Raw genomic sequence first — 25,184 nt, 5'->3', positions numbered from 1 at the left:
AGTTCTTTTCTTATGACTGCTATTCATCATCCTCCAGGGAGTTCTTTTTGCCTTCCTTTCATGTTAGATCCCCTAATTTTCTGCATCCCATGTTCTCTTCTTCTTGGCTTGTTATTTTTATTTTAGGTTTTTAAAGAAGACCTTCCTTGTATTATGTTGTTTTTATTCTATCTGCATACTTGATTGATACCTTGGCCATAAGTTGAATTTTAGGTTGGCAAGATTTTTCCTTAGAATTTTGAAGGCCTTTTGTCATCCTCTAGCTTTTGGAGTTGCTGTTGTGACATTCAGTGTCGTCTCAGTCCTTTGTGTGCTTTGCTTCTGTTCGTTTTTTCCCCCTTTTCTTTCTTTCCTTTTTTCCTTTCCCTTTTTCTCTCCTTTCTTCCCTCCCTCCCCCGTTTCCTTACTTCCTATATGCCTTGAATAGATTCCCTGACCTCTCTGTACTTCTGTTTTTTCATCTTAAAATTAGGGATTTTTTTTTTTGTACCCACTTCATAGGGTAAAGCTCTTATGCAAGTATCTGGCACATAGTAAGCGCTCAAGAAATATTCACCATTATAATTTTTCTTGTAGTTGTTCTGTGCTGTCTGCATTTTCTGTTTCCTCTCAACTCCTTTTTTTGTAGTTTGTTTTGACTCTGCATGTTTGAGGCTTTCCTCAAGTATCTATTGATCTCTGCTAACAATTTATATTTAAGAGTGAGGCACTAAAAAGCTGAGGGGGAGATGAGGGACTTTTTGATGTGCGGGCTTTACTATAGACTGATTGCACAGTGAGCTACCCTTTTTTTAGCCACTGTCCTACCCACTCCTACCCCTCACTAAAACCATCAGTATTTGTAGATGTTTTCTATGGAAAGATACTCTGGAGGGATTTAATTTGGCTGCCAGTGTTTGGGAGCTGAGAGGGAGTGGGGTGCTGTGGGTCTCTACAGTCAGTGTACATACTTTCCCTTAACATTCCTTTCATTGTGACTCTACTCAGAACCCTGAGTCAGGAGTCTCTCTGGTTGGGTTTCTCCAGAGAATGAACCCGTCTCCTGCCAGGTTGGGGGCCGGCTAGTTGTCTGATGCTTATACAGACTTTCATCCAGTTCTTCTGTTTTTAGTCTTTTACCTCATCTCTGCCTTCTGTGGTACTTGGTACCTCCCATTTTGGAATCTTCCTAGTTTCTGTGATGCAAATGTATTGATTTTCTCCTCTGCATAGCCTTAGGTTTCAGCTTCCTCTGCTCTGCTAAGTCTGCTTTTCATCTTACAAAAATAAGTTGACATCTCTGGTCTGCTTTGGTCTCCTCTTCCATTCTTTGTGCTTTTTTCTGGGTTTATACATTTTCTGTTTCTTCACTGTTATTTCACTGAATTTTTTTGAAAGGTTGCAGAGATAAATGTGTAAGTTCAATCCTTCATGTTTAACAGGTTATCAGTGATCTAGTATTTTTTACTTTGAATTTTTTTTTTGGAAATGAAAAAGTATATCAACACTCCACCCCTTCAGTGAATTTTTTGATGCTGTAAATTTAATTCATTCAATATGTTGAAACAACATCAAGCTTATTAAATTTCAGGGTCTTAGAAGTTAGGTACTGGGTATTATGTTCTGTGCATGTGTGTGTGTGTTTAAAAAATTCCTACCATGTCATGTGTTTAGGTACTCAGTAGATTTATACTCAAAGAATGTATTTATTTGCTGTGGTTTATTTTATTCATTCTAAAGTTCTTAGTTTTCACAGTTTAACAAACTTACCTGACCATTTTGTTGCTCAGTAAATGAGTAAACCCTATATTCTTTCTGAAAATTGAAAATGTTATGGTGTTTCATGTGTCACTGTCATCAGAAGTTGATCACTTGCAGTGTTTGTGGACACTGTAATGCTGTGCAGGTTGTTTTTCTGATACTTAGCCTAGTCTCTTTCAGGTGATGTCAGCCTGTTTTGCTAAAATGTCTTCTAGGCACTGATTACCATTGCTGTTGCTGTTGCTGTTACCGTTGCTATTGCAGTAGACCCGCACTGTCCAACAGAATTTTCTGTGATGATGGAAATATTCTGTTATTTGTACTGTCCAGTAAATATGGTAGCCACTAGCCTCATGTGGCTGTTGAGCATGTGAAATGGCTATTGCAACTGGGGAACTGAATTAAAAATTTTATTCAATTTAAATTTAAGTTAAATAGCCACAGGTGGCTAATGGATACAGTATTAGCACAGTTACAAATCATTGTTCTCACAGGATGTGCTAAGTTTTTGACTTAAATTATTTTATGTTGTCAGTCACTTGAATTAGTTTGGAATAATGTATCCAACAGAGGAATAGGAGCTGGCTGAGTTATGCTTACTTTCCTTATTATAATTAGAACTGCATTTTTCTTTGGATTTACATAAGAATAAAAGTATGAGATTGCTATTTCAGAATTGAAAATAAAATGTGTTTTAGGTTGGTGTATCATGTCTGTTTTATTTGGAGTATTTGAGGTGCTGATAAGAGATTGAAAATGCAAGTTAAAGGTGAAAGTACTATTTTGGAACTTCAGAGATTTCTCTCCCATCCTACAAGAGAAAGGAGAAATAGTTTTGAATCAAAGTCTGGTTTGAATTTAGAGTTTTTATATTCTTGAAGACAGTCATAGTAATGTTTTGTTTTGCATTTTTAATGTTTGTATGAAAATACTGTGTTTGTGACATCAGACTTCTTTGTGATTAATTCAGAAAATTTCTTTTGAATCAGGGTTGAAGAATAATTGCAGTAAATGCTATGATATTAATCTTTGGCTAAGTAGAATTGTGCTATCAATTGAGGTCTGTGGTAAGTTGAGTGTTGTTAAATTGGCCAAGATTAAGTCAGTTCTTTTTTAGTAAAGAAGTAAAACATTCACAGAACTGGAAACATGGCTTTGATTGTAGAACATTACAATTTTGCTTAATCTTTTTTAGTGAAACACAGCTTTTTGGAATAATGATTAGTACAGTTACCAATATACATGGAGGTTAGCAAAATATACCATATTTATATAGTATTTTATATTGTATTATGATTGTTAACTAACAACTGAATATTATTATGACCTTTGAGAAGATATATTAAGCAGTTCTTTCAGATTCTGGTTCTTCTGAAGGTCTAAACCCCCTCTTAGTCCTTCATTCTCAGCAGTTTCTCCTCCCATTTCACAGAATATGAGCACTCCTTCATACGCTTGTCCTCATTTGTCAGCTTGCAGTCATCATCACTGATGGTGACCACCCCTTGCAAGTACAGTGGAAAAAGTGTCCTGTTTCCTGAAAAAATCAGATGCTTCCACCTGTGCTCTTATTTCATACCTTTTATCTTCTCATGGATCTTGTATATAAGCTATTCTACCTGGTTCGTGTCATTTCAGGCTATTTCCACTGTTTTTATCCTATATATGTTTTAATGAGCTCAACGTTTTTCCATCATTGGGTACAGACACATATGTAATAGAGGGGAGTTGACCCTCCTTAATGCCCTTCTTCCTTTTCTTCTCAGTCTTCTGGAAAGATCTCTGTATACTTATTCTAATTCTTCCCTTCTTGGCAATCTGTGTTTTAACAGTCTTTCCACATGACTTTGATGCATGCTGAAGTTTGAGAACCACTGTCTCAAGTCCATACTTGTGGGTCAACCAAGAAGCTCAGTGTTATTGTTATAAACACGGAGCATAGGTTATAGTGTTTAGAGGACTGTTATACTTACGTAGACATAGAGGAGTCAGCTTTTGGTGGGGTGAGGTGCTGTTTAAACCTAGAAACAGTAATTGTTGGTAAATTAGTTAGGATTAGGTTTGGTCTTGAGTTTTGGAAAACCCAAAATAGCAGTGGCTTAAAAAAGTAGAAGTTTATTTCTTTCCTTTTCCTTTTCCTTCTTTCCTTTTTTTAATACAAGTAATCCAAATTTGGTGACTGCATGATTATCAAAGACTGAGGCTGCTTTCCTCTTGTTGTTCTACCATCTTCAACACTCAGCTTCTACTATGGTTCCGTTTGGCTACTGTGGCGGTAGTCAGCCTTTTCACATTCTAGTCAGCATGAAGGAAAAAGAGGAAAGGTCATATATCTCTCTTTTTAAAAAATATTTATTTATTTATTTTTGTTTGGCTGTGTCAGGTCTTGGTTGTTGCACATAGGATCTCTGTTGCGGCCTGTGGGATCTTTCGTTGTGGCTCGCGGACTCTTCGTTGCCTCATGTGGGCTTCTCTCTACTTGTGGCGTGTGGGCTCTAGAGCGTGTGGGCTCAGTAGTTGCGGCGCCTGGGCTTAGTTGCCCCATGACATGTGGGATCTTAGTTCCCCTACCAGGGATCAAATGCTCGTCCCTTGCATTGTAAGGTGGATTCTTAACCCCTGGACCACCAGTTTCCTTTTAAAGAAACTTCCCAAGCAGTTGGTTGCCCAGAACTTAAGTCCCATTGGCCAGAAGTTAGACATTGGTTAGACCCAGTTGTAAGGAAGCTTTGGAAATAGGCTTCTTATTTCAGGCAATCATGTGTGAAGATATAATTAACATCAGCTTATTTATTTATTTATTTATAATTTTGGCTGCATTGGGTATTAGTTGAGGCACTCAGGGTCTTCGGGATATTTCGTTGTGGCATGTGGGCTTCTCTCTAGTTGTGGCACGCAAGCTTCAGAGCGTGTGGGCTCTGTAGTTGTGGCACACAGGCTCCAGAGCATGTGGGCTCTATAGTGTGGCACTTGGGCTTAGTTGTCCCGTGGCATGTGGGGTCTTAGTTCCCTGACAAGGGGTCAAACCTGCATCTCCTGCATTGGAAGCGGATTCTTTTTTTTTAAACATATTTATTTATTGGCTGTGTTGGGTCTTCGTTACTGCACACCAGCTTTGTCTAGTTACGGCAATCGGACTGCACTTCATTGTGGTGTGTGGGCTCCTCATTGCCGTGGCTTCTTTTCTTGCAGAGCATGGGCTCTAGGCGCGTGGGCTTTAGTAGTTGCGGCACATGGGCTCAATAATTGTGGCTCACAGGCTCTAAAGCACAGGCCCAGTAGTTGTTGCACACGGGCTTAGTTGTTGCACATGGGCTTAGTTGCTGCGCATCATGTGGGATCTTCCTGGAGCAGGGATTGAACCCGTGTTCCCTGCATTGGCAGGCAGATTCTTAACCACTGTACCACCTAGGAAGCCCAGAAGGTGAATTCTTAACCACTGGACCACCAGGGAAGTCTCAGATATAATTAATGTTTTAAAAAATTGTTGTATGACATTGTATGGTTTGCATTTACCATAAATAATTTACCAGTTCCCTATTGTTAGACTGTTAAGTTGCTTATAAAATTTTTGTTGCTATAAACAAAATAAAAATAAACAATTCTATATCTTTAAAAAGTGAATTAAGAAGCATAAAAGCTGCACATTAGGATACTGAGTATTATTGGAGAGAACTTCAAAGTAGTGAAAGTAACATTCTGAGAGTTTGCCCCTGAGACAGGAAAGATAAGGGTCTTGTAAAGAGTAGTGGAGTAAGTAATAGCTTGTAAAGTTCAGATTTTAGTCATCTGTTAAAGAAAATTAAAGAAAATATACAGAATTGCTGACTTACATAAGCTAATGCAGTAAAATAAGTGTGGATAATTCACATTTCTGTGTAAATGCTGTTAAGTTTCATATGTTTACTGGTGTGTCATTGATTTTTTAGTATTGAAATGACATTTTATGTTTGTTTTAGAGTACAAGTCTTTCACTTTGAATTGATTCATTCTTTTTCTTTTCCTGAGCTATTACTTAAGCTTAGAAAAGAAATTAATAAAAAGTGTTCGAATATGCATATACTTTCACTAGACTTACTATAGACTTCTCTTGCTTGACAGGCCTTTTTGCAGATGTGTAATCTGCCTATCAAAGTTATTTGCAGAGCAAATGCAGAATATATGTCTCCATCTGGTAAGTGTTTTTTAGTTTTATTTTTCTTCTCTGTTAATATTCTGCATTGATAAAATTGCAATGATAGTCCAGTTTGTACCTAGATTTTTTAAAGGCCTATACTTTTTGTTTACCCTTTGAAGAATTTTCCCATTGTTTTATAAAGTAACAGTTGCAAACTTGACAATCTTGGGGTGACATGTTTACTCATTTCAACTCTGGTCAAAGATGATTACTGGAAAGTTAGGGGAATTGTTTCAAATAGTCAATGTTACGAAAATACATAATCTCAGATTTTCCCCAGTCTTATTTACATAAGACTGTTCCTTCTTCAGAAAACAGATTTTAATATTAATGAATCCATTCATTATTAAATACACTTCATTAAATTATATTCTCCCATTATGCTGATGGAAGAAGAGAGATTGTGGAATAATTAAATTAACTTGCCATAGATCTGAATATTTTTGGTTTCTAATTCTTTTTGTTTTATTTTAACAGGTTTTATGGTACTTTTTTAATTAAGGTTTTAGCCTTTCTGCCATTTTTTTTTATAATCAGTGTTGCCTTTTCTGTATATCACATATTAGTAGATTAAGGTACAATTTTAAATAAATATGATTTAGATAATTTTTAGTATGAAAATATAGTGCCACCAAATCTGATAAATAAATAGACTTGATGTGCGTTATTCTAATTATGGTTTTGCTGGAGCAATAACAACACATGGAACCTCTGCTTCTGAATAAATTTGTTGAATATAACTGATTGGTATAAGAATGTTACATTGCTTTTTAGGGAGACATTTATTGATTTCTTCATTGTGGTAATAACTCAGGAATGACTTGTATCGTTAAGAATGACATTTTTTTTATCATGAACTCAGTCTTAAGGGTAGTAATAATTGTCAAAAGCTGTGAAGATACCCTCCCTGTACACGCTGATAATTCTATATGAATACCTCTACATTTATAGGTTTATGAAAATACATTTAAAAAAGATTTTCATAAATGAATTTTTAGACTTATTTTAGATTCTTGAAGGCTATTAATTGAATCATTCTGTTTTAATTTCATACATAGGTTTTATAAACTTTACTGAATTCTGGTGAAATGAATTATATTGGGTTCTGTCCATCTTTTCCCTCTGTGTAGTCATATAAAGAATGTAGATATACATATAAAAAGGTTAGTTATCTAATACTGAAGTTAATATCTTTGACAAATCAAGGAGAAGCCATATAGCTTATCCACCCATTTCCTGAAATGACTGTACTATATATAGTATTACCTAGGTGGTTATCCATCTTTATAGCTTCTGTGAATGACAAAGATAAGTATTATAGAGACTACAGTACATGCATATATACATACATTCACAGGAGGAGAAGTCTCCTATAGGTAGATGAAAATGGCACTTTCTGTTAAGGTATTTAAATTTCATCATGTCTCTAGTTTTATTTTCTTTCATCGTATGATTTGGGTGACCATGGGAATGTCTTTTATTTTATTTGCTTGTTTGATCTTTTTGTTGGTATATTTTTAAAGCAGAGAGCAACATGGAATAGTCAGAAGACCACTTGGCAAAGAGTTAGGAAATTTTTACTCTAACCCTTCCATGACTTTGTCACATATTAATAGTTTTCTTGGGAAATTTCACTTCTCTTCTTTGAGCCTCAGTGACTTCATCTGTAATATTAGGAGGTTGGATTAGATGACATCCAAGGTCCTTTCTATTTCTAATACTCTCTGAACAAATAAACTTACTTGTCAACATCTTCTTGCTTTCTTTAAATATAAAAGTTCCAAAAATGATTATTCAGCCTAAAATGAGAAGCAGGGCCTTTGGTTTTCTTTTATGACTTTTGATTGGTGCCAGAAAATAACTGTCTCACTCTGCTTTTGTCTGATTACCTCCAATAATAAGGATATAACATTAACTCCACTTTGTCAGGCTAGTGATAGAAAACATTATTTACTTCTAATTTGTTGCCTTGATTTTTATTTCTTCCTTTATATTTAGAGATATATGAGTATTCAGTTGACTACCCACACTGCTTCCCTCCTTCAGAATCTACAGTACTCAAAGTATTTTTAAGAAAAGAAATAAGATACAGGCAGACCTTGGAGATATTGAGGATTTGGTTCCAGACCACCACAGTAAAGCGAATATCGCAATAAAGTGACTCACATGAACTTTTTGGTTTCCCAATGGATATAAAAGTTATGTTTACACTATACTGTAGTCTGTTAAGTGTGAAATAGCATTGTGGCTAAAAAACAATATCTATGTCTCAATTAGAAATACTTTGTTGCTAAAAAGTATTGTCTGAGCCTTCAGTGAGCCAAAACCTTTTTGCTGGTGGAGGGTCTTGCCTCCATGTTGACACATCAGGGTGGTGGCTGCTGAAGGCTGGGTGGCTGTGGCCATTTCTGAAAATAAGGCAACATTGAAGTCTGCCTCATCGGTTGACTCTTCCTTTCACAAACGATTTCTATGTAGCATGCGTTGCTGTCTGACAGCATTTTACCCACAGTAGAACATCTTTCAGAATTGGAGTTAATCCTGTCAAACGCTGCTGCTGTTTTTTGAACTAAGTTTATGTCATATTCTGAATCCCTTGTTGTCATTGCAGCAGTCTTCACAACGTGCTCACTAGGAGTTGACTGCATCTCAAGAAACCGCTTTCTTTGTTCGTCCATAAGAAGCAGCTCCTCATCCTTTAAAGTTTTATATTTATAACACATATAATAATAATGAAAATGTTTGAAGTATTGTGAAAATTACCTACCAAAATGTGACACAGAGACATAAAGTAAGCAAATGCTCTTGGAAAAATGGCGCCAATACACTTACTCAATGCAGGGTTGCCACGAACCTTCAGTTTGTAAAAACACGCAATATCTGCAAAACACAATAGAGCAAAGTGCAGTAAGACAAGTTATGGCTCTATAAACTGTCTTCCAAGAACCCCAGACTGGATGTTGAAGATGAGAAATACGCTTTGCTGTCAAAGTGTACCACCCCAAAATACTCTTCATTCTAGACATTCACTCACAAGTACGAGGGGGAGTCAAAAATTATCCGCGCTCCGGTTGTGTTAAAACTCTTGTTGGCCACACGGCGGGAGTGTGGATAATTTTTGACTCACCCTCGTAGTTTTCATTCTCTGATCATATTCTCTCAGAGGACCTGCACTATTTCTAGCAGTATAGTAGTTACGAAGATTTTATCCCAAGTTAAAAAAGAGTATGATGTAATACTTATGCAGATAAGAAATTTTTTTCTCTTTTGCAAGATATATAAAGCAGTAGAAAAAAGGAATGCAGAATTCAGTGTTTTTACATTGGGAAATGGAAATGTCTTCTAAATAGATCTGTTGAGTTGTATTCCAAAAGGCCTGCCTTTCCTTTGTAATGTTATCCTGTGGATGCAGATGAAGCTTTTGTTGGTGCTGTGCACCTCATCCATTACCCTTAGGCTGTCTGAGTCAGGGAGGAGTGAATCTGTTGAAAAGGACCATGAAGAAGCCTGCTGTTAGTGTGAACTCTATTTGAACTAGGTTTGACAAAATTTCATCCTCTAGCATTTGAGGTAGACTTCATTGCTGTTTGGAGATCATCATCTCTGATAATTTCATCAATTGTTAGTATTTATAAAAAACGAAGTATTACTTTTTAATGTGGCATTTATTTAGAGAAGCTGGTTTTTATAAGCATACCACTTATTCTTTTCTCCCCACATGTGTTGGGAGCATAGTTTGTATTATAATTCATAAGCTAGCATACTTTCAAAGATTGTTATTCTCTTAATTTCTGGTATTTTTGAGTCAGATACATTTATTAATGCACCATTATGTGCCTAAACACCCCTGAATGGGTACCTGAGATTTGAAGGTAGTAGATGTAAAAAAAAAAAAAAGGCTTCATAAATATAGTTTAAGTATAGATTCATTCATTGTACTCTGAAGAGAATGCCCAGTTAAATTTTTACAAAGCTGTTGGTGGTCATGAACCAGTGACTAGGCTTGGTTCGTATAAATTGAATAATTAGTATTTAGTGATATATAGTGATTTATTAGTGTTAGCTCTGAAAAGGGAATATTGTGATCTTTTATTATATGTGAGAACTCTAGAAATGAATCTCCTTGTTTTTCTCTTTTGTTTTAAAATTGGTCACTAATTAATGTTTAAAAATTTTTAGAATTTAACATATACATTTAACTATAATTTTCAAAAGTTATAGTGTTATGCAACTGTGTATTAATAAAACGTATGCCAGTTTTGTGTTGATTTCCTTTTTAGCACAAACTTTAATTTACTGAGAGTGTTTTCACATTTTTTTTCCCCCTCAACAGGTAAAGTACCTTTTATTCACGTAGGAAATCAAGTAGTATCAGAACTTGGTCCAATAGTCCAATTCGTTAAAGCCAAGGTAATAAAAAAGATATTAAATGCATTTGATCATAATTACTCTTAAATAAGTCACTCATCATTCTTTAGCATGTTGTAACATTTATGTTGATTTTAACCTAGTTTTATAAAATGCTAATGTAAACTACCAGAGAAATATTTCTAAAGAGTAAGTGTTTTTCCCCCATAATGTAAATCAATGGCAAAAGAGGCCATTTGATCTTTACAAAGAGATAGGTAATTTTCTAACTCATGCTTATGAGAATTGTAGTCACAAATGAAAACTATTAGGTTATTGTAAAGTACCAGATTAACCTTTGAGAAGGGAGTTATAGAATATGTTTAGAAGTTGAATGTATCAATACTTATTATTGATACATTTGAATTACCATTTACCATTTGAATTATTCAGTTTAGATTTTAACAGTTATCAAAGAACAAACCTCCATTAACATTTTGGGAAACATCCTTCTGGATTTTTTTTTTTTTTTTTGCATATGTAGAAAAATATAGGCCATAGTATTATGTATTATTTTACAACCTGCCTTTTAAAATCATCAATATGTTTGGAAATTCTTCCATGTTAATGACTATACATATGTATTATCCTTTTAAATTGTTGTATAATAGTCTATTATATGGATGTATTATAATTTATTTACTTAAGTCTTTATTGATGGACACTTAAGTTGTTGCCAACTTTTTGCTGTTATTGTGTGCAAAGATAAATATTCTTGTACATACATCTTTGTACACTTAAATTATCTCCTTAGGATAAATTCCTGAGAGTGATAATACAATGCTATAGCGTATGCATTTTTAAAATCTTACAGCAGATTATCAGATTGAACTAAAGCTTATACTGTTTTATGCATCCACTCATTACTGTAGTGTATTAGAATTTAAAAATTAGTGTCTGTTTCCCTATCTTTTACTAATAACATTTAGAAATTCTTTGCTTTATAAGCAACACATGTCAGTCTTTTGGAATTCATTTTATTACTAAGAAGGTTAGTCTCTTAAAAAAGAAGAAGGTTTACTGACCATCCTTGTTTTCTTCTTTTGTGAAATAATAATGTAATTTTGTTTCTTGAAAGATACATTTTTGTAATGACAAATATTTATTAATATTTTGTAGTGTTAGCAAAATATTAATTATTTTTTCACATAAAATAATTATGTTATACGGGGCATTTTGGAAATTAATCCATTGGACATTTGCAGTAAAACATTGATGTTGTAGTAGTTGGTAGTGAGATAACTGAAAGTTTTTGTGTATTTAATATGATGCTCTTTTACATTTTTTTAAATTCCCTTCAGGGCCATTCTCTTAGTGATGGGCTGGATGAAGTCCAAAAAGCAGAAATGAAAGCCTACATGGAATTAGTCAACAATATGCTGTTGACTGCAGAGGTATAATAGAAGATAACAGGCCTTGAAAATAAGCTTTCTCTCTCATAAAAGATTACCTTTCTTATGGGTTATATTAAAGTTACTGAATAATAGGAAAATAGTCAAGCAAATTCTAGGGCTAGTGTGGTTATCCAAATTATTTGAGCATTATCTTTGAACAAATTGCCTGATATTTTCATTTCTAGTTTTTCTATTTGTAAACAGGAGGGACTCTTGCCCACTCATTATTTTATTTTGGTCTTGTGAAATTCATTTAAATAGTATCTGTAAGATACTTTAGGTATTTAGAGATATATTTTATGAATAAGGAATGTTTTTATAAGTACCTCCATTAAGTTTAATAATTCTATATGTAGCAACATTAGCCAAGAAAAAAAAACACAAGAAAAACCTCACAATGTGACTTTTATGAAGTTGGCTTATAAAAAAATTACCCTGGCAAGCAATAACTTTCTTTATCCATTTTCTCTTTGATATTCTAAAGTTTTGGTGACTATTTTTTTTTTCCTAGTTGTATCTTCAGTGGTGTGATGAAGCTACTGTAGGGGAGGTGAGTGGTTCTGCAACATTTATCTTAATTAAAATTTAATGAAAAAACACTTTTGCTCAGAATCATAAGTCCCTGCTCATAAATGAAACATTGTGGTTTATACCATTAGTGGTATAGTTTTTCACTTACTTTAATTTTGCTTGCACATACATTTTAGGGAAGCTATGTGTCATTGTTTGATATAACTGGTTGCAGAATACATAAAAGTTTATATATTTTTAAAGGGAATGGTGTAAAATTTTAATTTTTAGATTGCAAGTTATGTTTTTGTTTTTTCAGATTGCTCTATTTGTGGTTTCTGAACATATATTTCCCTTAGAATTTCATTTGCAAAAACAGGCTTTGTTTTTAGAATCATATTTTTAACATAATCTTTTTGCTTTAGATCACTCATGCTAGGTATGGATCTCCTTACCCTTGGCCTCTGAACCATATTTTGGCCTATCAGAAACAGTGGGAAGTCAAACGTAAGATGAAAGCTATTGGATGGGGTAACAAGACTCTGGACCAGGTCAGTTCCGATTGAACTTGATAAAATTCTCAACTTTTAATACATAAAGAGAAGATTTTTCTAATTGATAGTCCTTTAAAAAAAATCCTAGGGAACTTCCCTGGTGGTCCAGTGGTTAAGACTCTGTTCTTTCAATGCAGAGGGCTCAGGTTCAATCCCTGGTTGGGGAACTAAGATCCCACATGCTGCGTGTTGAGGCCGAAAACAAAAACAAAAACAAAAACAGTTCCCAACACAATTAAAAAAAATTAACAAAACATTTACTCTTATTTTCTCTGAAATGAAGTATTTTTTCTTTTATAAAAATCACACGTGCTTATTGTAAAACAAATTATGTAATACAGAAAACTTCAAAAAGGGAATTAAAGTTGTTTGGAATCCTACCACCTAGAAATTGCCACTGTTAACTATATGGAAAACGATCTTCTAGGTGTCTCTTAATAACATTTTCTTTTCTTTTTTTAAATATTTACTTTGTTTCTTTTGGGTGCGTCAGGTCTTAGTTGCAGGCACACGGGATCTTCATTGAGCCATGTGGGATCGTTCCATTGTGGCGTGCGTGCTCTTCATTGCGGCACTCAGGCTTCTCTCTGGTTGTGGCATGCGGGTTTTCTCTTCTTTAGTTGAGGCATGTGAGCTCAGTAGTTGTGGCACATTGGCTTAGTTGCCCTGCGGCATGTGGGATCTTAGTTCCCCGACCAAGGATTCTTTACCCCTGGACCACCAGAGAAGTCCCGGTGACATTTTCTTTAAGTGGGATCATATACCTGCCACTCTATAACCTAATTTTTTTTCCATTCAGCAATACATTGTGGGCATTTTTTATGCCAATAAATATAGATCTGCAGCATCAGGGCTTAAAAAAAAAACCCAACCCTGTTAAATGCAGTGCTTAATATACTTGCTTTTCTTTGGTCTTAAATTTACTGAAGTAGCAAAATTATAAAAATATATATTTTGTCAAGGTCATGAGTTTGAGCATCCTTAAGCTAATTAATGTCTCTTTCAAAGATACCCCTTGTCCTAGTCAGCCAACTCATTGATGTGTACCATTGGCCACAAGGGGGATTGGGTAAATGAATAGGGATGGAGTAAATAAAATCTATTTAGTGGGAAGACAATTCAAATGCTTTTACTGAAACAGATTTTTTAATGTATGTGAAGTCATTTGATTATATGGATTCAGGAAAACATTTTTGTAGGGAGTAGAGTTTTGAGATGAAAACTTTCTTGATCATAATCTTTCTACGTAACTTAATTAAATGTATTTGCATTTAAAGGAAATTTGCTCTCAAATTTTCTTCCTATTTCATATATAGAAAGTATTGCTTATGTTCTCCATGCGGTCTATAGTCTGATTTAAATATACTATAAACAGTTACCTAAATTTATATTTTTATTTTAAACTATGATACAAATTAAATTTTAGACACATTTTATTGCTTTGCTAATTTAAATATTTTTCTTTGGGCTCTGTTGCTTGTGTTAGGTCTTAGAAGATGTAGACCAGTGCTGTCAAGCTCTTTCTCAGAGACTGGGAACGCAACCATATTTCTTCAATAAGCAGTAAGAATTTTATTCTTTTTCGTTTCTTTCTGTATTATTATTTTATTATACTTATCGTATCAAACATTTTATTATAGAGGAATTGTTTTATCAAGAACTATTTATGAAAAGAGTTATATTAAAGTTCATTTTTGCACTCATTAACCAGTAATTTCTTGGGTGTCAGGCATAGCACTAGCTTCTGGGAGACTAAGATTTCTGAAATGCAGTGCTAGCCATTAAGAATTTTCTCCTGAGGGCAGACATGTAAACCCATCATTACTGTATGTTATGCTAGAGGTTCTACTAGAGGTTGTTCAGGGTGCTTTGTATGGAACTATGACATCTTAACAAAATTCTGAGCTTGCAAAGTATTATTAAAACGAAGTGTAGCCATGCTTGTCTGTATAGGATGATACCCTGTGAACTAGAAAAGTGAATAAAACTAAACAGTAAAAAATTTTGTTGGATGGACAAGCACGATTATGAACTTTTCTTTTAAAATTTAATGAAAATATTTGTAAAGCATAGAAATAATTGTGGAGGATATAGATTAAATATATGTGTATATATATGTAAATTGAGTAATTCATGTTCTATTAGGACAATTTTTTTGTAATTTGGAAAATAATATCTAATGTAGGCAAAGAATTAATTTTTTTGTTATAATTTTAGTATATCAGAATCAGCTGTCCTGTGATCTAGCTTAAGATGGGTTTAAATTATCATTTTAACCTCATTGGTTTGCTTAGAATCTAATCTTTTTTTGGCTTTTTAATAAAAATCTCTTGACTTTTAGATTGATAATTTTTGAAAAGGTTTATTTGCTATTATTATATCTTCATAGGTATTCATCTATAGCTATATCAGACATCTTTTGGTGGAGATAATAATATTTGTAGCAAAAATGACTGATGATAGCTTGGAAATATTAAAGTTATATTAATGTATATGCTATATAACTGATAATAAAATAAAATTGAAGTCTGTTGATCTTTGAAGCAGAAAGGTCATAGAGTTCAAACTATGAAATCCTGGTAGGTAAAGTTTCTACAGCTATGTTCTTTTTTTTAAATTTTTTATTTATTTATTTTTTTTACAGCTATGTTCATATTTATGGTGATGTTTGCTATGCAGATTCTAGTTGTTTAGTCTCTAATACAGAAGGAATGTATCAAAATGTTAGTATTATGTAGTCCCTTTTCTTAGGAGCTGAAAAGCTCAGAAGGGATGTATTTTATTGTTTGAAGTGCATCATTTTGTTTTAGGAGTTAGTTTTGTTATGCATGCTGCTGTCTCCATGGGAGGCCAGGATAAGATCTAGCTTTTTTTTTCTCCTCATTTAAACTCAGTGTCAAAGAGTTAGTAACTAGGTATCATTTGGCATGTGATTCAGTGGAAATATCAAAAACTTTTTTTCTTCATAAGGGTATAATTATTTTTAAACTTGTAATGAAAATTCAAAATTTAGAATAGGTGCAAAAACAAAGGTTTGCAATTGGGAGACTATTTAGCTGGTATTAAGGTATAGGTTTTTGAAATAATTTTACCTTATACGAGACTTAGATAAACATTTTTATGATTGAAGTATAGCATAGTTTTAATTTTTAATTTTACCCAATTGTTGAATATTAAAATTCATTTCCTTGTGTATCTTCTCCTTACCCTCTAAAATTAGAATGAATCAACTTTTCTTCTAGCTTACCTGCTAGACCTGTTGAGAGGCCTTGTGGAAGAAACTGAGTTGCTTTACTTGATGAGAGAAAGAGAAAGTTGAGGGAGATCTTGTGGCCAGAATAGTAATTGAGAAAAGAGGACAAGGAAGCAAAATGGTGGAAAGGAAAAAGGAAAGTGAATTTGAAAGAAAATTAGAAATAATACAAAGTAGGTACTAACAATTGTTGGCCTTTTTATCCTCCATAATATATTGTGTTGGTAGCTTTTAAATATTTAAATCATATTTCTAAAATGCAACTCAAACAAAATCTGTGCTATCTGTTGCATACGTGTGATCTTGCTGATGTGGTATCTGTTAAGACACCTACACAAAGACTGGGTCATTTATTCCCTTTCACCTGGTGAATGGATTTGAAATAAAAAACTAAAACTTTCCTTAAAGTGATATTTTCACGTTACCTTTTTAATAAAGGGGAAGAGGAAGAAAAAAAATAATTTTTCTAAATGTAATCAGAATAGAAAGAGTTATACTACTTTAAAGCATTTATGAGCTCCTTGAGGGTCTATGTGTTTTCCAAACAAAACCTGCTAGAGGAAGCTCAGTAAATGTTGGTTAAGACTACATTAAATTGAATGAGAAATGGGAAAAGGAGTTAGGTTTGAAAAAGAAAAAGTACTGCTATTAACCATTAAGTAAATGGTAAAATTTGAAAATATACCTTCATATACTGATAAGAAAATATTTTGAAGAAATGATGCAAAAATTATACTTGGGAACCTTAAGAAAAATTTCAGGGCGGGAATAGGATTTCATTGAGGTTTATCCAATTGAGAAATTACCAGTTAAGAAAATTAAGGGAAAATTGCCTAAAAACATCCAAAGGCAATGTATAGCAAAGTTGATGGCAAGGCGCCTGATTTACAAATTTGAATGATAGTTCTGAAGATCAGTGATTGATATATAAAGAAAGGATATGTAGGTTATTTCTGTTAGTATGGAGAAATGACAAGTTAATAGTATAATGGGAAAGAAAAATGAGGGAACATTCAGACAAAATTAATGTTTTTGAAACTAGACTATGAGAGGTATCAGAGAAAGAAATGTGGAACCATAATAATTGAAGAAAACTTTCTAAAAATTTTTATTTATTTATTTATTTATTTATTTATTTATTCATTCATTCATTCATTGGCTGTGTTGGGTTTTCATTGCTGCAGTCAGGCTTTCTCTAATTGTGGCGAGCGGAGGCTACCCTTCGTTGTGGGTGCTCGGGCTTCTCATTGCAGTGGCTTCTCTTGTTGCAGAGCATGGGCTCTTGGCGCGTGGGCTTCAGTAGTTGTGGTACACAGGCTCAGTACTTGCGGGCTCTAGAGTGCAGGCTCAGTAGTTGTGGCACATGGGCTTAGTTGCTCCGCGGCATCTGGGATCTTCCCGGACCAGGGCTCCAACCTGTGTCCCCTGCATTGGCAGGCTGATTGTTAACCACTGTGCCACCAGGGAAATTCCTGAAGAAAACTTTGAAAAAGATAAGTGCAAAAAAATTTTTAATGGGAAAGGTTAGGAAAACATTCACATTTTGTGGTAGCATCTTTATTTTTATATTCAAATGAGAGAATAGTAGACAACCAATGGATGTTAGCTGAACCTGTTGTGGTAACAATTTTACGACATATTTATGTAAATCAAACCATCATGTTGTACACCTTAAACTTATACAGTGATGTATGTCAGTTATTTCTCAGTAAAACTGGAAAAAAAAAGAATAGTAGATAACCAGTGGAAATGTGGAAAGAGTGATAATGCAGGATGAGAAAGCAGCAATATGAAAGATGTTGAAGGTGTTAGGAGGAGAGTTGCTATCTATATCCAAATTACAATCCACAAACTGCTTAGTAAGCAGAAGGGTGGAATTGTTATATTTTCTCTCCATATTATATAGAAAAGGTAATTAAAACTGGAGGTACATGAAATCTTGGCCTGATTTAACAATTCAATAGAAATAGTGGGTAAAGTGTAATTTTTTGTCCTTGTCTCTCATAGGAGTTGCACATATTTTTCTGTGTTTATTGCTTTTTTTTAAAAGTCAGGTTTATTGTGGTATAATTTACAAAAAGTAAAATTGACACTTTCATGTGTATATTTCTGAGTTTTAGCTGTGATATACAGTTGTGTCCCCACTACCACAGTGTACTTTTTAAAAAGAAAGAATTGTGGGAATTGATAACATATGTCAGAGTCAGCTAATATAAGTAGTTGCAGAAATTTGTAAGGATTACAAAAAATATGCATTAAAAGCTATGTGTGTGTTTTTGTTTAGTATAATGTACTCTTTCCTGTTAGATGTTCTGAAAATAATTTGTCGCAAAGTTGCTATCTTTTGGTAACGTCAGATCAGTTTTTGTATGCTTGTTACCCGTATATAATTCAGCCCCTTTTGAGTTATGTGGATGTATGTATTTGCAGCAAATAACATTTTGACCACTTCAGGGGTACTTCTAGACCACTCTGGTTTGAACATACATTCACACCTGAGCTCATTCAGAGCCTTCATTTATTGATAAAAGATGTCCATCTACCCTACTGGAAGTTGCATCAGAGAATATATTCACCTTTTTTAGGCTCTAGTATAAGAAGCAAAGGGTAGTTAATCCTAAATAAGGATTAGGAAAATAAATCCTGAATTGGTGAGATAAGATACACATTTTAAGAAATACGTTTAGGGATCTGGAAGAGTTGGTGTTTGTATTACTTCTCACAGAGTGCCTTAGCTCAATGTTTATCTACGTTCTACATCCTTGGTTTTTTTCAGGTATCCATTTGTTATTGATTCTTCATCTGTAATGCTAGGATCATGGTGGTATTAAGTCCCAGGACATTTGTGCTTTTTTAAAACTATCCTGTTGACTACCCTCTTAAACATGGTCATAAATTGCACATTTGACTTTGATTAATACTTCATGAATGTGTCAAAAGAGGGAAGGCTTTGGAAGAATGTGAATAACTACTCTTGAAAAATTAAATATCCTATACAACTTAGGCAGGATGCTTTCTTTTCTATTTCATTTATTCATTCAGCAAATAACCATTCAGTTTCTTAGGTACTTTGCTAAGAACTGGGGTTATAAAGACATACACAGTGTTACCTTTAGAGAATTTAGAGTATAATGAGGGAAACATTAAGTAAACAGTTAAGTATGAAAAGTACTTCACCTTTTTATCGATTCATTAAATACATATTTATTGAGAACCTACTTTGGGCCAGACATTGTTCTAGGTGTTGGGGACACAGCAGGAAACAAGTAGACAATGTCCTGGTAGAAGGAGACAGATAATGAATTAAAAACAAATATTAGTTTTAAGTGCCATATAGAGAATTAAGATAGGATCACATCATGATAAGTGACTGTACGTCCACTTTAGTGTGAGTGGTCAGGGGAGGCTTTAAGATGTGACATTTAAGTTGTATTCTGAAAAACAGGGAGGAGCCAGGAATATGAAGTCAAGGGAAGAGTGTTCCAGGCAGCAGAAATAGTTGGGTCAGGGCCCTAAGATTGGCTAGAGCTTATGTTCAAATGGGAAAAGCAAAGCCATTTATGGTTGTGTGTTGAAAATGGAAGGAGATGAGGTAAGCAGGAGCCAGGTCATCTAAGAGTTGTATGCTTTGGGTAAGGAGTTTGGCATGTTAATATAAGTGGAGTGGAAATTCATTGGAATGTTTTATGCTTGGAGTGGTATGAGCTGGTGGTATTTTTTAAAAAGTAGCAGAAGCAGTAAGTAGAAGCAGGGAGACAGAGCAGGAGGCTAGCACAGTGGCCTAGGTGAGAATGATAGTGGCTCAGATGAGGAGGTGATAATAGATAAGTGGTAGTATTCAGGACGTATTTAGGTGGTTGTGTCTCACTTGCTGATGGATATGAGAGGGTAAGAGAAAGGACTCAAGAGTAACTCAGATTTTTGGCTTGAACAGGTGGTGGGTAGTGGTGACTTTTATTTTGGGAAGATGAGGGGACAAGCAGGTTTGAGATGCTTATTCAGCATTCAACTGGAGATGTTATGTAGGCTTTTGAATGTATGATTCTGGACTTTAGGGGAAAAACTCAGATTGGAGATAAATATTTAGGAATTAGTGGCATGAAGAGCTGTAAAGCCATGCAACTATTAAAAGAGGTCATTCATCAGAGGCGATGGAGGCCACAGAGCTAGTAAGTGACAGAATTAGGATTTGACGAATCCCCAAATCTATTCTGCCAAACCAGATTACTGCAATATATTTTTACATTTCAGGTCGACTAACGTGTTTTCTCAATAACGTTATCACTAAGACTGACAGCAATAATTAGTTCATAATAATGACGGTATTTTCCCCTTTTAGTAGTATTGTGCTAGTACAGTACAGCAAGGGGACTCGGGTGCTCACCCTCTGCTACAGTTGAAAATCCATGTATAACTTTACACTCAGACCTCTGTATCTGCGGTTCTACTTCCGCGGATCCAGTCAACCGTGGATTGTGTAGTATTGTAGTATGTATTTATTGAAAAAAACCTGCGTGTAAGTGGATCTTCACAGTTCAAACCAGTATTGTTCAAGGATCTACTGTGATTATTTTAATGTGATATCGATTGGTGATGTTCTGTTTATAGACTGTTAGTAGCAAGGTAGATATAAATTTCATCTTTTTGTTAGTAATATATAATTAAAGGGGGAAAAAAACCTAGAAAAAATTTTGTTGAAGCCATTCTTATATCTCCTTCAGAAAGCTAAATTTACTTTAAAAATGGTAATTTAAAATTAAATCACTTTACTATGATCAGGTAATCAGGTATCATTACATTGTCCTAGCACCACAGTGAAGTCTTCTGCTTTGACAGCATTTTGGTTATGCATCTGTAAAAGCACTTACTGAATTGTGTGGTGGTGATTTATGTTTTGTGTCCGTGTCTTAGAATATCTTTCTTGCTTTTATATCTTTAGCCTCTGGCACAGTTCTGGCACACTGGAGACCTGTTATATATATTTAGTGACTAAATTAATGATTAAAATGACTATGATCATTTACACCAATATTATTCTTATTTTCAGGTTACATACTATGTAATTCCTTTTGTATGACATTCTTTTTTTTTTACACCGATATTATTTTAACCCATTTAAATGATACTATTTAAAAAAGCAAGCCACACAACTAGTAAATCATAGTTTAAAACATTTTTTTCTTTTGTGTCTTACAACAGAAGCTCCAATAAAATAGAATAAATTCTATCAAGTTGGGGTAGCATTTATTTCTTATGTAACTTTTTTCTTTTAAATAGGTGAATAAAGTGTTTAAAAAAATAGTATATATTCTACCATACAAGTTAAATACCATGTTACTCTCATTTCTGCTTTTGTTTTAGGCCTACTGAACTAGATGCACTGGTGTTTGGCCATCTGTACACCATTCTTACTACACAGTTGACCAATGATGAACTTTCTGAGAAGGTGAAAAACTATAGCAACCTCCTTGCTTTCTGTAGAAGAATTGAACAACACTATTTTGGTAAAGGCAGCTCATCTATCAGATTGTCTTAGAGTTGTATGTTAATTTAGTTATTATTTTTAAAAAGTAACTTTTGAAATATATGTTACTTGAATGATATAATAGATAAAGGTATCAGAATTTTAAAACCAAAAATACTGCATTTCAAAAACCTCAGAACAGCTTATATAATGTATCGTATACATGTGCTTTATACTGTTACTTGTGTATACATTAAAATAATTTCGAATGCTTTCATTTGGTGTGTTGTAGTCTACATCTTGAAATTTTTGTTTTTTTGACATGTACGCATATAACAATAAAGCTCAAACAACTATAGGCTGGTGTATTTACTTCTTTCCATCTTTGTGAAAACTACCCTCTGAGCTTTATACATGGAATAAAGTGTCTTTTCTAAGGCAATAAGTTGTATTCCATACTCCCAAGATTACTTTGCTAGATATAATACATGGTGCACCTGGTCATGGGAAAGATGTTCTTAACAGTGTGCACTTAGAAAATGCAAATGATTAGAAAACAATGAAATCCTGGAACAGATTACCATTTAAGAGCATTTTTCTTATCTAAACTTTATTCAACTTAAAAACATTTCATCAGAGCAGCTGTAATTTACATTTGATAAAGGGATAGTTTCAAGGACCTTATTTTTTTGAAACTTTTTTTTTGGAGACAAGAATATGTTAATAATGCAGTTTTATTCCTTTTGTGGGGAAGGGAGGATAGTTTTCACAGAAGTGTCAATTTATATATAAGCACTAAGGATTATATGCTGTATTTCTTTGTTTTTCTAATATTTTATGTAAAACCAGGGCTGCTATAAAAGTCAGATGTAAAAATGATTTCTTGACAATGTCTAGAGTAGTAGTACTTTTATATTTCTTTTTATGTACCAGACATTTTAACTCAAGCAATCCTTACAAAAACTATGAAGGTTGTTAGTCCCAGTTCACAGAAGAGGAAATGGAGACACAAAAAGGATAATACCTTGCCCAAGGTCATAGGGTTAGTAAGTGGTAGAGTTGGAATTCAAACCCAGGCATCTGGCCTCTGTTTGGCTTTTAAAGAACACTAGGGTTTTTTTGTTTGTTTATTTGTTTGTTTTTAAGATTATAGATTTATACCTTATAATGGATGTATTAGATTCTCCTTAGCCACAGTCCCATGTGAACTTTGGGTACTCCCTTTTGACTATAGTGCTATTTATTATAGCTTTCCTGAACTAATTTTGTGATTTGTATTATTATTAAAATAAAAAATTCCAAATTACCTGTGCTTCTGTACAATTTTTATAACAGGGTTTTTTTTTGGGGGGTGGGGTATTTATTTTTGTATGCTTATTTTATACTGAAAAAGATGCTCTTTTCTTTTAATAATACCATAACATTTATTTCATAGAACAAGTACCTTTTGTACTCAGTTTATAAAATCTAGACTTTTTTTTCAAGTTTTTGAATATAAAGATATTACAGCGATATGAGCTGTATTATTTTAATCTAAATCATTACAACTGGCTCTATTATCTTAATATGAGAAACATTGGAAGACAATGGTTGTTTATTCCAAATTGAGATATTTACTCTTATTTAAGACTTAGTAACAATGGCTCACTCTGGTGGAGGTCTTGTTTCTCTCTAGTGTTGAGTGAATCACCATCAAAACAGAATACTTTAGAAAACAGAAACCTTGACGTTCAGTTATGGTTATTTAATTACCTGCTTTTATCTTCTAAATTTGAGTCCATCAAGCCAAGTCACAATAGCTAAAAATTATCACTGAAAAGCTAGTTTGCTGCCCAAAGAGTTAAAGGTTTTGCTGCCAAAACACTTAGGTGTGTATTGAATTTTAAAGTAAGTAGTATGATCCGTTATTTAAACTAAAATTTAAGTCATAAATAGTGAGAAGCTTTAAATCAAGATAGGTACAGTTTACTCTGTCATCTGATGACTTCTGAATGATATGCATTATTGGGTTTAATATAACTACAGTCATCCAGGGCCTCTCACAGATACCAAAATCTTTGAATGCTTAAGTCCCTCATATAGAATGGTATATTATTTGTAATAACCTACCACATTCTCCCATATACTTTAAATCATCTCTAGATTACTTATAATACCTCATACAATGTAAATGCCATGAAATACTGGTAAACACAATGTAAATAGTTGCTGGTGCAAGACAAATTCAAGTTTTGCTTTTTGAAACTTTCTGATTTCTTCTTCTTTTTTTTTTTTGAATATTTTTGATATGCAGTTGGTTGAATCTGCCAATGTGGAAACTGCGGATATGGAGGGCCAATTGTGTCTCCTATAAAACCCTTTAGAAGTCCAACTTGTTACATTTTAATTGACTTGAATGTTGGATGAGTAGATATTGTATTAACTCATTCGGTACCATAAGTCCAGGAAAAGTAGAAATTATAAAATATGTCAGTCTGAGAGACTAATTAATATATTTTGATACTTTTTTGATGAATAGATAATGAGTAGTTTTCTCACTGTTGTTTATGATTGTCATTTAGTGAGAATGGGTAAAAAGCAGTTGTACATTGAGATGTTTCAAGATATTACACTCTAAAGTAAAATTTAAGATGATATAACTTTTTTGCACTTGTTTTAAAGTATTACAACCAGTTGCTTCTTATGAGATAATTTGTAAATATTATTGAGTCAAAAGGAAATATTTAAAAAATTTGATTATATCTAGGTTGGTAGAAATATCTTCCTCATCTATTTTTAAGTTCCTAAGAATTGGAATCGAATTTCTATTTTTAATTTTTTTTATATTTTTGTCAAATTATGGTAATTAAATTAGTGATAAGGCTGTAGTGGAGTCTCTGGGTATTTCTTTTTCCTTTTTTTTTTTTTTTTTTTTTTTTTTTGACCGCACCAGCTTGTGGGATGTTAGTTTCCAGACCAGGGATTGAACCCAGGCCCTCAGCAGTGAAAGCGCAGAGTCCTAACTGCTGGACTGCCAGGGAGTTCCCAGTCTCTGATTATTTCTACTTAGTCTTGTTTTCTGTGAATAGAAATAGTTTTATTTAATTCTTTATAATCAGTATCCCCTTTGCTTGTTTTGCTTTATCACAGTAGGACTTCCAATACAGTGTTGAACAGGAGTAGTGAGAATGGACATTTTTGCCATATTCCTGATCTTAGGAGGAAAGTATTCAGTCTTTTACCATTAAGTATAATTGTAGGTTTTTGTAGATGCCCTTTATCAGGTTGAGAAAGTTTCTATTTCTAGTTTGCTCAGAGTTTGTGTGTGTGTGTGTGTTTAAATCATGAATGAATGGGATATTTTATCAAAGGCTTTTTCCATATCTATTGAGTTGATTATATATATTTTTTCCTTTAGTCTCTAGAAATGGTGAGTTAGGGAATTGATATTCAAGTGTTGAATCAACTTTAGTTTCCTGGGATAAATCCCATATGGCCACAATGTATTGCTCTTTTTATATATTGTTGGATTTGATTTCCTAGTATTTTATTAATGATTTTTGTGTCCATATTCAGGTGGCATGTTGGTCTCTGGTTTTCTTGTAATGTTTTTTTTTTTCTTTCTGGTTTTGGTATCAAGTTAATGCTGGTCTCATTAAATGAGTTGGGAAATATTCTTTCCTCTTCTATACTCTGGAGTTTAGAC

At 33.7% G+C, this 25,184-nt stretch overlaps 1 protein-coding gene across 2 annotated transcripts in view; it reads left to right on the top strand.

Annotated features, from left to right (window-relative positions):
• MTX2 (metaxin 2) overlaps positions 1–21,857 on the top strand; it is a 65,974-nt gene extending 44,117 nt beyond the window's left edge. For both annotated transcript variants that reach the window (XM_057746555.1, XM_057746554.1), the window contains 7 exons: positions 5,842–5,914; positions 10,251–10,327; positions 11,626–11,718; positions 12,230–12,268; positions 12,654–12,779; positions 14,269–14,345; positions 21,397–21,857. In XM_057746555.1, coding sequence (XP_057602538.1) covers positions 5,854–5,914; positions 10,251–10,327; positions 11,626–11,718; positions 12,230–12,268; positions 12,654–12,779; positions 14,269–14,345; positions 21,397–21,571 — 648 coding nt within the window. In that variant the 5' untranslated portion in view covers positions 5,842–5,853 and the 3' untranslated portion in view covers positions 21,572–21,857. The remainder of the gene's footprint in view (positions 1–5,841; positions 5,915–10,250; positions 10,328–11,625; positions 11,719–12,229; positions 12,269–12,653; positions 12,780–14,268; positions 14,346–21,396) is intronic.
• Positions 21,858–25,184: the final 3,327 nt, after the last annotated feature.

Source organism: Hippopotamus amphibius, chromosome 8, assembly GCF_030028045.1.
Source record: "Hippopotamus amphibius kiboko isolate mHipAmp2 chromosome 8, mHipAmp2.hap2, whole genome shotgun sequence".
NCBI lineage: Eukaryota > Metazoa > Chordata > Mammalia > Artiodactyla > Hippopotamidae > Hippopotamus > Hippopotamus amphibius.
The sequence above is the reverse complement of the archived record's forward strand: the minus strand, read 5'-3'. Positions and strand labels throughout refer to the sequence as shown.